This window comes from Vigna angularis, chromosome 8, assembly GCF_016808095.1.
Source record: "Vigna angularis cultivar LongXiaoDou No.4 chromosome 8, ASM1680809v1, whole genome shotgun sequence".
Taxonomy (NCBI): Eukaryota; Viridiplantae; Streptophyta; class Magnoliopsida; order Fabales; family Fabaceae; genus Vigna; species Vigna angularis.
This window is the reverse complement of record NC_068977.1, coordinates 19,390,531-19,402,878: the sequence shown is the minus strand read 5'-3', so window position 1 is coordinate 19,402,878 and position 12,348 is coordinate 19,390,531. Positions and strand designations below refer to the sequence as shown.

The following is a 12,348-nucleotide window of genomic DNA, read 5'->3' as shown; positions in this document are numbered from 1 at the left end:
AAATATTAAACAAACATTGCCAACCGATACTTCAAGGGACAACTAACCTCATGAATGTGATGAAGCTATGCTCTTCAATGCACTCAACATAAGGGACATATCTCGAGCACATACAACCTCAATAAGAATTAAGTTTGAAGGACAAAGACATATATTTCACACTCCTTCATAACAGACCATCAAGCTCGCTCTTAATACACAGACCAAACATGCACCAACCTTCACATTTAAATGGTCTACAGTCTTCTTCAATCCTGTTTGAAATTCAAAGCAAACAACACTATATGGCCAGGAATCTTTCCTGTGTTGCATGTCAATGCTTTTGTGTATAGTTGTGTCAAAGCACGGAAGAAGCAGAGAACCGAATCTCTGCATTGCTAGGCTGCCACTGCCACAGTCAAAAGTCAAGGCTGCCAAACTTACAAACTTGGGCTGTCCAAGGCCTATGTGCACTCGTGAATGGAAAATTTAGCAAAGCCCGTCAACCACAGTATATACTCCTTAGGTGTTTTCTTTTTTATGCATTACTACGTATTACCCATCATTGTAGTGGATGAAATATAGACGTAAAGTTTATCAGAATAAAATTGATTTTAGCACATGGTATTATCAGATTTTATGAGGACAAAATGGCCTTTTCTCTTTAAATCACTGCAAATCTTCGCAATTTAGCGAGTGATAAAAATAACCTCCATCCCACAAATCTTACCATTTCCATCTTCAGAAATCCACACAAGCGAACACGATTTGTATTCAATTCATCGCTTGCAAATCCGCATAAACAGTACAATCTGTTCATGCGAACACAGCCTTAAAGTTCAAACTCCCTTCTTTGCAGTCTACATAACTGACGGTGGATTATCGCAATAATTAATATTGCTTCAACAAAAGAGTTGGTGAAAGATATGGTGAGAATGTGACTTCTTACTAGTTTTTTTTTCAACTTATAAACATTTTCAATTTATCCCTTAAATGCTTCCAAATGGACGGAAAAATCTATTCAAAACATAAAACATAAAATTGTTTTTGTTGGTCATATTAGTAGCGAGGGTTACACTTGTCGATTGGTTTTTGTTGGTCATACTATCCGAAAATCCTACATGGCAGTGTCTAAGAGGCATTGTATGATTGTGGTAGAGATCTCATCCAAGCTAAGGAGTACGAGAAGAAGCTTGTGGACATCATGAATCCTTCAAATCCAAACCAATAGAAACTCAAATACAGATCTCCTAAGATGTTAAGATAACAATCCCTTTTCTCAATTAAACTATATATATTGCTCCTCTACCCTTTCTCATATACAACAACCACCGTTACTAACCATTCCCAATACAAGCTTTTTCAGTGCTTCATTCTACAACACTGCAATGGCCGCTTCCACCATGGCTCTCTCTTCGCCATCATTGGCTGGTCAAGCCATAAAGCTGTCTCCTTCCACCCCGGACCTCTCCGGTGGAAGGATTTCGATGAGGAAGACGGCCTCCAAGTCGGTTTCCTCTGGAAGTCCATGGTACGGCCCAGACCGTGTGAAGTACCTGGGCCCATTCTCGGGTGAGGCTCCTTCTTACCTGACGGGAGAATTCCCAGGTGACTATGGGTGGGACACTGCCGGGCTTTCGGCTGACCCGGAGACATTTGCTCGGAACCGTGAACTGGAAGTGATCCACTCTCGATGGGCGATGTTGGGGGCTTTGGGGTGTGTGTTCCCTGAACTGTTGGCCCGGAACGGTGTGAAGTTCGGGGAGGCGGTGTGGTTCAAGGCTGGGTCTCAGATATTCAGTGAGGGTGGCCTTGACTACTTGGGCAACCCAAGCCTGATCCATGCACAGAGCATCCTTGCCATCTGGGCCACACAGGTGATATTGATGGGTGCAGTGGAGGGTTACCGCATTGCCGGTGGGCCTTTGGGTGAGGTGACTGACCCAATCTACCCGGGTGGGAGCTTCGACCCATTGGGCCTTGCTGATGACCCAGAGGCTTTTGCTGAGTTGAAGGTGAAAGAGTTGAAGAATGGGAGATTGGCCATGTTCTCCATGTTTGGTTTCTTCGTTCAAGCCATTGTCACTGGCAAGGGACCTTTGGAGAACCTCGCCGATCACCTTGCCGACCCCGTCAACAACAACGCCTGGGCCTACGCCACCAACTTTGTCCCTGGAAAGTGAGAGAAACTGTAATGACACAGAAGAACAAGAAAGAACAAGAAAGAACTTGTGAATTTTATGTCATTTAGTGAAATATGAATGTTAATTATATTATTATAATTATTTGTGTACCTTATTAACCAAACCATTTAAAACTCAAATGGCAAATCTTAAACATTAGAAAGCGAGTTAAGTTCTAATATCTAAAGCAATAAAACTAAAATGTCATGTTTTAAACCTTGTATCCTTAAAAAATAAATACTAATACTAATAATCTTAAAATTTAATTTTCGCTTCATTTCTTTTTTTCTAAATCCGAATAATATCTATTTTCGTCTACTTCTTAATTATTTCTCTCTTTTATTTACTTCCATTGTTTTCCTCACCATCAAACACACTTTGAGCCTTTACAAAAGTGTCAGAAGTATGAGAAGAGGAGAGTTTGTGTTTAGTTTGGCGCTATTATACAGAACAAGGCCAAGTTGTTCGGTGACAGTACTGCAAATAGAATTATTGATTTCTTCACCAAAAGAAAGTTATTTTTACTTAGACAGTTTGCAAACAGTGACCCATTCGGCTTTCACGAGATTGGAAACTAGTAATCACTTCACGTGATCTTCTTTTGCGAGTTATTTTGGCTGACAAGTAAATACGGTGAAAACATTTAATCGGTTCATTTGCAGGAACAAAAAGTCTCACCAGTCTGACTGGTGAGAGTTTCTAGGTGTGTCCCATCAGCAAAAAATGTGATTTTGACACTTCAACTACCTAATTAATTTCCAGCTATCAATTTAGAATTGGGTCTTCTGGCGGGCAGTGGCTAGTGTCCAAATAAATATTCAACTTTTTTATTCCAATTAATAGGAAATGTATTAAAAATTAAAACTTTACACTTTACTTGTGCTGTCATGCATGACTTTTTTTTCTCATCTGTTTTAATCTGTAATATGAACTAAGCTAAAAACTTTATTAACCTTTCTTTGCATACATTCATGCCCCATGGGAGGAAATGAGAGATTTGAAAAAAAGAAAGAGTTTTAAGCCAAATGGAAGGATATACAAAAATTGGTAGAAAATTTCAAGACCAGCTCATTTCACAAATCTACACTTAGCTTTGCATTATTTTCAAGATACTATGTGAAATTTGAAATACTATACAATGTAGATGTTTTATTCACTTGGTGCAACAGTCTAAAAACCAACCATAGATCCCACTTTTTATAAGGGATTTCAAACACATGAGAACACTTATGATTACAAATATGAGATGCCTTATTCGGAAAGAAGTTATAAATTACATCTCACCTGTGATTTCAGACTAATTTCGATAATGCACATGTATAAAAAGAATAATGAAACCTTTCAAAACATGTTGTATCTACAAACACCCGCCACAAATAACTTTGTTTTTCGGTGGCAGCTCTCAGTACTGCATTCAGAAACGTGTCTTTGTCCAAAAATGTATGCATGTTGCGGGACTAATCTGTGTAAAATATCAAACCATGTCTTCCATCTTTTGTTACCTCAGTCACACTTCAACCCACAAATTTCAAGCACAATATCATTTTTTGCCAAAAATGGGTTGATCCTCACCCAAAGCAGTGTTAAGATCGAAGCCAGAAGAATGGCCCAGACCAAGATGATGGTAGGAACACCTTCCTGTTTTCCCATGACACCCTTGAGGAAAGGATAAAGATGGACAATGACCCAAAGGGCAAAAAATAGCCTGCCAAACAAAGGACCCCATGAATCATAGCCATTGTTTATAGCATCTGACACGCCAACAATGACTCCAATTATGTTTATAATTAGTAGGGTCAAGGGAGGGATCAACAAGGATGTCCATTTGAAGATGTAGAGTTCAGCAAAATCTCCATCATCTGCAGCTTTGGATGTGACAGTGAAGTTTGTGTTAACTCCAGCAAGAACTTTGAGCAAACCCTGAACGAGAGCAAACAGATGTGAGGAGGCTCCACCAATGACCCAGAACTGCTCATTCCTCCACCAGTCATGTATACCAACACCTCCCCACTGCATTTCCAGGATGCCAGTTGCAGCTATAGAGATGAATAGAGCCATGAAAATGATACTGGCATAGTTACTTATCTGAGAACAATAAAATAAAGCATTAGTCCAAAACACCATAAACTTCATCACATTCTATTTCGTTGTTTAAAACAATTCTTGAATTTGGTGTGAGCACTATAAATACCTATAGACTATAGATACAACTAATCAAAAGTTTGAGATAATATTAAAATAACTTTGTAGCACACACTTTACTACAGACCATATTAATTATGATTTTAATACATCTTCAGCATATGTTTGGTTGTGCCTATATGTAAACTATGCAAAAGTTACTCCTATGTTTATGTATCCCTACCTAAGACGTAAATTGTAAAAGTTGAAAAAATTAATCCTACCTCAGGGACAATGAATTTCCCAGTGAGCAGGCAGACAGCTGGCAATGCACAGTAGGCAATTAAGGGAACTGAAGTCAGAGGATAAACAACCGAGTTTATGTAAGAGAACCGTTCCAGCGACTTCAAGCCACCACCATAACCATACCATATAGGACAATGCCTACTGAAAAAGATCTCAACAGATCCAAGAGCCCATCGAAGAACTTGATGCAGACGATCTGAGAGATTTATAGGAGCTGAACCCTTGAAAGCAGGCCTTTTGGGCATGCAGTAAACAGATCTCCAACCATGGCAATGCATCTTGAAACCTGTTAAAATATCTTCTGTAACTGAGCCATATATCCACCCAACCTGAAATATAAATGTTGCAGAGGTCTAAATACAGTACACCATGGCTTAAAAGAGCTTCAAGGCCTTAAATCTCAAACAGATAGCATACCTCTTTCCCCCATTCTGTCTTATCCTCATAACCACAACTAATTACATGGATGGCTTCTTTCAATAGTGTGGCAGAACTTGCTGCTTTGGGAAGACCCCCATCTTCCATGAGTGTTGAAGCTATGAAAACAGATGATTGCCCATATTTCTTCTCAAACTTTTGTTGAGACATTAATAAGGACTTCTCGTTGTCAATTCCTGTGAAAAGGGTTTCAAGAGGAACACCAAATGCCATTACAAAACTAGTTAGTTGCTTCATAAGAATGCAGATATAATAAAAGTATATATTGTAATAGTAGAGCAAAGTTCAACTAAGTACATCTCAGAAAACTATTTAGAGTCTAAGAATGCATCTGAATATTTCCTAATGAAAAACAAGGCCAATTTGAGGCATTTCATACCTTCAATTCCCTCTTCAATATTTTCTAGTGCATGCATTTGCTTAATGTCATCCTTATTCTTTGTCATCTTTTTCATACTTGACTTTGATTTAATCTTTTTCTTCCTGGATCCACAACATAGACTACAGCACCATTTAGGCCAACAGTTACATGTCTTCCTTGGTGGTTTCCTCGTAGCAGGGGCATCATATCCATAAAATGCCTGCCTCCGGAAGACACACCCAGTTCCCACATATATAGGTCCTTGGATGCCATCCAAACCTTTCATATTGATCTAATACATATTTAACAACGGTTAGCTTTTCCTTCAGAGCAAACTGAAAGCTATATGTATGTATAGTAGTACATATGTTCAAACAACATCAGCAAATTCTTACTTACATCAAAGAATACAACATTGCGATTTGAGTATCTATCATTTCGATCAATCCCATCAAATCTTTGGGGAAACTGTACATAGCATATCTTTTTCCCTGATGTAGGATCCATCATGAAGCACATGGCTTCACGAAGGGCCTTACTGTTATTTATGTAGTGATCGCAATCAACATTCAGTAGGTAAGGAGCATTTGTGATTATTGCTGAGACTCTCACCTACACAATCAACCAACAAAGCAACAGAGAAAATGTTAGAAGGAAAATGGAGACAGAAGAAAACTTCCAAAGCTTTCAGTTTTATAGTGAGAAAAGGGACTCTACCAAGGCATTCATAGCTCCAGCTTTTTTGTGGTGCTCATATCCAGGTCTTTTCTCACGGGACACGTACACAAGTCGAGGTAATTCATTGCCTTCAATGTCACGAACACCATTTTGTCCCAGGAAAACCTGAAGCAGAATACCAACATAGTTCAGGTTATACAAACTTTCCGTGTGGACACAACATTTTCAATCTACACAAAAAACCAAAATAGCATCTTAACATTGTACTCACTTGTATCATTCCAGGATGATCTCTGACATTATTCCCAGGCCATGGAGTACCATCCTGCATTGTCCAACCATCCTCAGGAACCTTCTGCGCCATTGCCACTAATGCATTAATCCTCACTTTGAACTCTTCATACTCCCTCTAAGTCAACACAAATGAGAAAAAAAAAAGAACCAGTTATTGGTTGAAGCCTAATAGAAGAGATGAAAGATGATAAACAACAATAACGCACAAAACTTAGGTACAATTCTTCAGGTGTTTCAACATTTATTGAATGAATTGGAATTCATCTCAGTAACTTTATTAATCTTTAATGCTAACCTTTACTATGTATATTTTCTAGTAGAACTTTAATTTTGATTGGAAAACACCAAAAGTAAATAAACAACTACATCTAAATTTTGTCCAAAAGTAAAACTCAATCATGATTAAAGAGAAGCCGAAGGAAAATAACTAAACTTTCCCCTGGCATAAACTATGTTTCTCAGTTAGTCATATTTCATGCAAAATTGAAGCCTTAAGTTTATGGCTTTTCCTTTGGGTCAGAAAATGACATGATAGGAACAATTTCAAACCTTAATGGCACGACGTTCTCTTATAAATGCTGCATCCACTTTATCCTTCAAGTAGTCAACCTTCTGTGCAAAATACCATTCTGGAGCCCGTGGTTCAATGCTGAACTTCTTGCAGAACGGAACCCATTTCCTTGCAAACTCAGAAGTCTCAGAGAGTGCTTCAAATGTAAGCATTGCAGCACCATCATCAGAGACATAACATGCAACCTTCTCCACTGGATAATCCACAGCAAGGATGGACAGAACTGTGTTTGCAGTTATAAGTGGAGGCTCTTTCATAGGATCCACTGTACTGACAAACACATCTATATCAGCTAACTGAGATGGTTTTCCTTCTTTCTCGTACCTGTGAAGTTGTAATTTGTAAAGAATTAACAAATAATGTCTTATGTCACACACACATATAAGGAGAGGCAGAGAAAGACCAAAACCTCAGAGATAAACGATCAAGGTACGTTTCCCTCATAATTGGGCTCCATTTTGGGAACTGATCAAAAATCCAAGACACAGCAAACCAGATTTCACAGATTACTGATGTGAGCCACAATGCATATGCATCATTGACAGGATGGAGAATTCTATAATGGAAAAAGAGGCCAAGAATGGCAATCCGGAGTACTATTATGATTCTGTATGGATTTATCCTGCTTGAACTAATTGGCAGCTTTCTCCAAAGTGGTTGTCTGCCTTCATCCATTCTGTCAACAGGAATTCAGATTAAATAATCATAAATTGAGCAGAAAGGAAAGTAAATAAATATAGCAAGAAAATATGAATCCAACAGGTGTATTTTCAGATTCTATGCAAGCTCTAGACATGAAAAAAAATGGATGCTGTTGCTCATAGTTGTTGGAATTAGTTGTTAGAAAGAAAAGAGACTTTTGTAAATTGTATATTTCTGTATTTATCAAAGAACAAGCAAGGTATACATATACTGAAAGGCACCCAAACTGCTATAAGATAAAGCAGATTACTTAGTTTGTCTGACATTGGTGGATGGAGGAATGAAGAAAATTGTGTTCTTATCCTTAAAATAGATAAACAGAATTAGTTACTTGGTGTATTAAATCATTATAACATCTTCAAACACAGTGGAATAGAAGTACAAGTTGTGCTCAACTTTTTCTACTATTTCAAGTTTGGTAAAGCAATTCATTTGTAACGTAAAATTTTCTCTTGAAATACTTGTTTTCAGACACTTAGTAAAACCAACTTATCTTCTTCATTATTTTAATATGAAGATGTTAAGCTCGTAAAATATTAGTTGTTAATAATGAAGATTGATGACTGTTTAGTTGATTATTAGATGAGAATTAATGCATTACTTTACGAGTGCAAGAAATAGAGTATTTTGGAAATATAGCTCTAAAGCATTTGTATAGGTTACCATTAGACCCTAGTCATATGTTAGAGTAAACCTACATAATAATCCAACAAACAAATAGTCCTATTTGACTACTGTTTTTACCTAAATATCTATTTGGAGGATAAGAACAAATTTCTAGTCACTCCCCATTTACATATTACCATGACTATATGGCCGAATGTGGGTTTAACTTCTTACCAAGTATTAATGTGGTAAAAGTTATATCTATATCCTGTTATTGTTAATTAAGTTCCATGAATATGTGCAGGAGATAAGATTAAAACAATCAACTTTAACCCATCCTCACATAATTCAGCTGTTCTAAAAGGGATGCACCAAACATTTTTTCACTCTATCTTTTTACATGTTATATAGTACGAACCACGAAGAAAGCCATAAAATATTAATTTTACAAAAATAAAAATTAAATTTTCATCTCATCTAAATTTACATAAAATATTAAATTTTACAAAAAATTAAATTTGTTGGAAGAATGTGAGTGAAGAGTATTGATTCAGTAAGTAATTATAAAATCCCATTTTCTTAATCATATTTATTTAAATTGTCATAAATATAGAAAAAATATTCAAAAGAAATTAATAAAAATAATTCTATTTTTCTTATTACTAGCTGACATTTTCAGTTCAACATCTAGCTGTTTGAAAGAGCCAAAATAAGTTGGACATGCTCCAATATTGAAGCAGCCAATTTTGGCTTTAAATAAGTTGAAATACCTTAAGAATTAAAGTTGACAAATGAGAACCACAAATAAAACCAGCAAGTTTTATGAATAACTTTCAATGAATGAATTATAAGAATAGGAATTAGACAGTAACACCTACTTTGGCAAGTCAGGATCATCCAGCTCATCACTATCCTTGCCCCCTTCATGCCTAACCACCTGAAGCTTTTCACTTTGCTTTTTCTTCCAATCCTCCATCCTTTCCTTCCATGCAACACTTCCATATCCATAAACTGCTATGTCCTTTTTAGGATCCATAGGTCTAGGTTGAACTGCATCAACAACATTAATTGTCACATTAAATAAGGACAGGGCCACCTAGAAGCAGCAATCTCAATGTGCACATGCAACCCTACACAAAAAATGTTTTCATAGCTTGGTGTAGTTAACTACTTTAAGTACACCCTCATATTTCATCTGGGTAATTTATATAACAGGTACTGTTGGTGGTGATGGTGGTGTTCTCTGATCCGAATAGAAGTTTTCCTAAAGTTAGTATACTAAATTATTAAAGGTCAATGCAAAATTACCTTAGTAAAACTCCAATTCTCATTGGAGAACAACACCAACAGCACCTATGGAGTTACATGCAAGTTTTGTAACTTAAGTAATTGCTACTATGTTTTGTCTGATAAAATTACTTACCAGGCACAGATGAATCAGGAAAAGGCATAGGATAAATCCGTTTTCCTCGAGCCATGAATGGAGGAAGAATAAGTGCATGTTTATCAGCAGAAATTCCCACATCCTTAATTGAAAAACAATTATTATGACAAATAGGATCAAAAAGTAGTATAGTAAAATTCAGAAAAAAAGAAAAGAGACACAAGTGATGAAAATGAACTGACCTCTTGACCATATGTCAGTAGAGGGATCTCAGAAGCCACAGAAGCTGCATCAAACTCTGATGGTGTGTGGACTGAACCATTGACTGAACCATAGATAAGGCGTGTAGAGAACATGGCCTCAGACATGTGAGGATGATCTCGCCTAAGATTGCCTCCAATATCAAACTCGCTTTCCAAATCATCAGTGTCATCCTCTTCTTCATCACCCAAAACTCTAGCACTACCTGATATCAGTTGCAGTGTTAGCCAAATCTAGAATCAGATTATGGTAACAACCCACTGTATGTTGTCGATTAAAATTCATTGAAAACTACAAAACACTTTAAATAAGTGAAACCGACAAATTATATAATTCTAATAAATTTCAGTCAACAATAAAAAAAAAACATTAAAGTCACGCCATAATCATTCTTCAACACAACAAAGGCAAAAATAAGGTGAGAAAGAAACATAAACACCGACACAAAAAAGATCAGAGTTAAATCTGGTTGAAGCTTCTTCACCTTTGATGCGCTTGTATCTTGTTTTACACTGAGGACAAACTTGGTTACCCTCTCTTCTTTCATACTCGTAGCACGGTCTGCACACAGGGAATGCACATTCATTGCACGCAACAAATGGCTCCCCGTTCACCGTAACCTCTAACTCATCCCCACAGATCTGACAAATTTGACCACTTAATTCTGTGACAGCAGTCACCTGCAAACAACAGTGATGATGCTAACATTGATCAGATCAGGAAAATTGGATGGTAATGTACTTTATAGGAAGATGAAAGTCAGTTTTTTTATTTCTAAAATGGTGAACATGACCTTTATTACTTAAAATAAGCAGCATCAAAGTTTATGACTTCCATGCAAAAAATCTAAAAGCTCTGAAATTGATAAAACATGGCAAGAAAAAATAGTAAGAAGCAGGGAGAGAACAGAAAAATGACCAAGTTGAATGAACTCAAATTATTCAAACTTAGATTGGTGAGAAAAGTGTTTTTCTTTTCTTTTCCAGTTTCTTTCACCTGAAGCTGGGGAGAGACAAACTGAAAAGAGTTTGGATGGGAAAATTTTCCACAATTAACACACAAACAAAATTGAAGTCCCCATCCCCAAGAAAAAGAAATAACTTATTTATTTCAGCTTGAAACTCTCATTGTGCTTAAAAGAAGACATTTTGGAAAACCATTTCTAAAAGAAAAAATTCAAAAGTAACCAAATACCCTTAGGAATGAAATTAAGGACTCAAAATGGAAAGACAACCCAATTGGGTCAAAAAATCAGCATGGAAATCCAAAAAAGAAAAGACCCCAATGGGGAATTTGCTTCTTCAAACTCTTGACGTGGCTTTGTGAGATGAGTCGAAGAATAAGGACAAAACTCAGAAAAGAGACTCTGTTTTGAAGACCATGTGAATTCAAAATCTTCAGAGGAACTGAGAAATCAGAGAAATAGAGACCACTCACTCTTGCAGTCTCATCAGCATTGATAAGAACAAACTCATTCCTGTTATGAGACCCTGCAATCAGTCTCCCTTTGGTGTCCATAGAACTGTTAACTCACTCAACACCAAAATCCTCAGATACCAAATACTCCACTCACAAACCTCCCTTCTTAGCTTCTTCCAAGTTCATAGTGAAAGAAAGAAGCAAATATAGAAAGGCTATCAAACTAAGAGTGAAACCGAAGAAAGCTGCTTCCTTTGGAGGGCATAGTACATGAAATGATTCTTTTCTTGAGCAACCCGGTTTTGTAACAGATGGGGTGCCAGGGTGCTACTAGTACTACAAACTACTCTCTCTCATTTGTGAAAGGCGGAAGCTTGCAGCATTATAAGCAAACACATCACAAAAGGGTTACATAAAGTGACAAGAAATGTGAGTGTAGAAGAAAGAAAGAGAAAGGAGGAAAAGGGGAAAGAGAATATATCAAAGCAAGCACGGGTTGGAAATTCAACAGAGATGAGATGAGACAGGGTCAGAGACAAAGAGAGACAATGTGGGAGTGTGTTGCTTTGTACGTGTATGTATATGTGTTTATGCTTGTGCAATGCGAAGTAATAGTAGTAGTTGGATCCATAATTATTTTCCCTAATAATACACTACATTGCTATGTAGATTATAAGTTATGCTTTTGTTTTGCCTATGAATTATTAAGCAATCTTAGCTGTAACTCTGTGTATTGTGTAAGTCTGCATTAATTGGTCTATAATTTTGTGGAGTAACTTTGAGAAAAAAATAATTTTTAATTGTTGTGATTTGATGTATAGCTGAGTTGCTTTAAATTATATATTCATATTGAAATGTGTTCTTTTTCAAATGAAAAGAAAAAATAGGGGCTTTTTAACACTTGAGTAGGAGTTTATTATCATAAAAGAACAGATAAAATTAATTTTAATTTGGTCAAAATTAATCTTGATTGCAATACTTCAAAATAACTATTTTAATTCTAATTTTTATGATTAATAAATTTAACATCTTGAATTTCATAAAG

General features: G+C 36.5%; 2 protein-coding genes across 2 annotated transcripts; one reads left to right on the top strand and one right to left on the bottom strand.

The window, feature by feature from the left end:
- Positions 1–1,291: 1,291 nt before the first annotated feature.
- On the top strand, positions 1,292–2,261 carry LOC108343722 (chlorophyll a-b binding protein of LHCII type 1-like). Its single transcript, XM_052866779.1, has one exon. It carries the CDS (start codon positions 1,368–1,370, stop codon positions 2,160–2,162), a length of 795 nt encoding a protein of 264 aa, XP_052722739.1. The 5' UTR covers positions 1,292–1,367; the 3' UTR covers positions 2,163–2,261.
- Positions 2,262–3,291: 1,030 nt separating this feature from the next.
- On the bottom strand, positions 3,292–11,876 carry LOC108345611 (cellulose synthase A catalytic subunit 2 [UDP-forming]). The gene is made up of 14 exons (XM_017584234.1): positions 11,322–11,876; positions 10,369–10,564; positions 9,866–10,089; positions 9,663–9,765; positions 9,118–9,289; positions 7,341–7,607; positions 6,910–7,255; positions 6,338–6,475; positions 6,106–6,231; positions 5,788–6,000; positions 5,407–5,680; positions 5,007–5,203; positions 4,568–4,918; positions 3,292–4,247 (listed from the first exon to the last, which is right to left on the bottom strand). The coding sequence occupies exons 1-14, from the start codon at positions 11,400–11,402 to the stop codon at positions 3,666–3,668; spliced, it is 3,270 nt and encodes a 1,089-aa protein (XP_017439723.1). The 5' UTR covers positions 11,403–11,876; the 3' UTR covers positions 3,292–3,665.
- Positions 11,877–12,348: the final 472 nt, after the last annotated feature.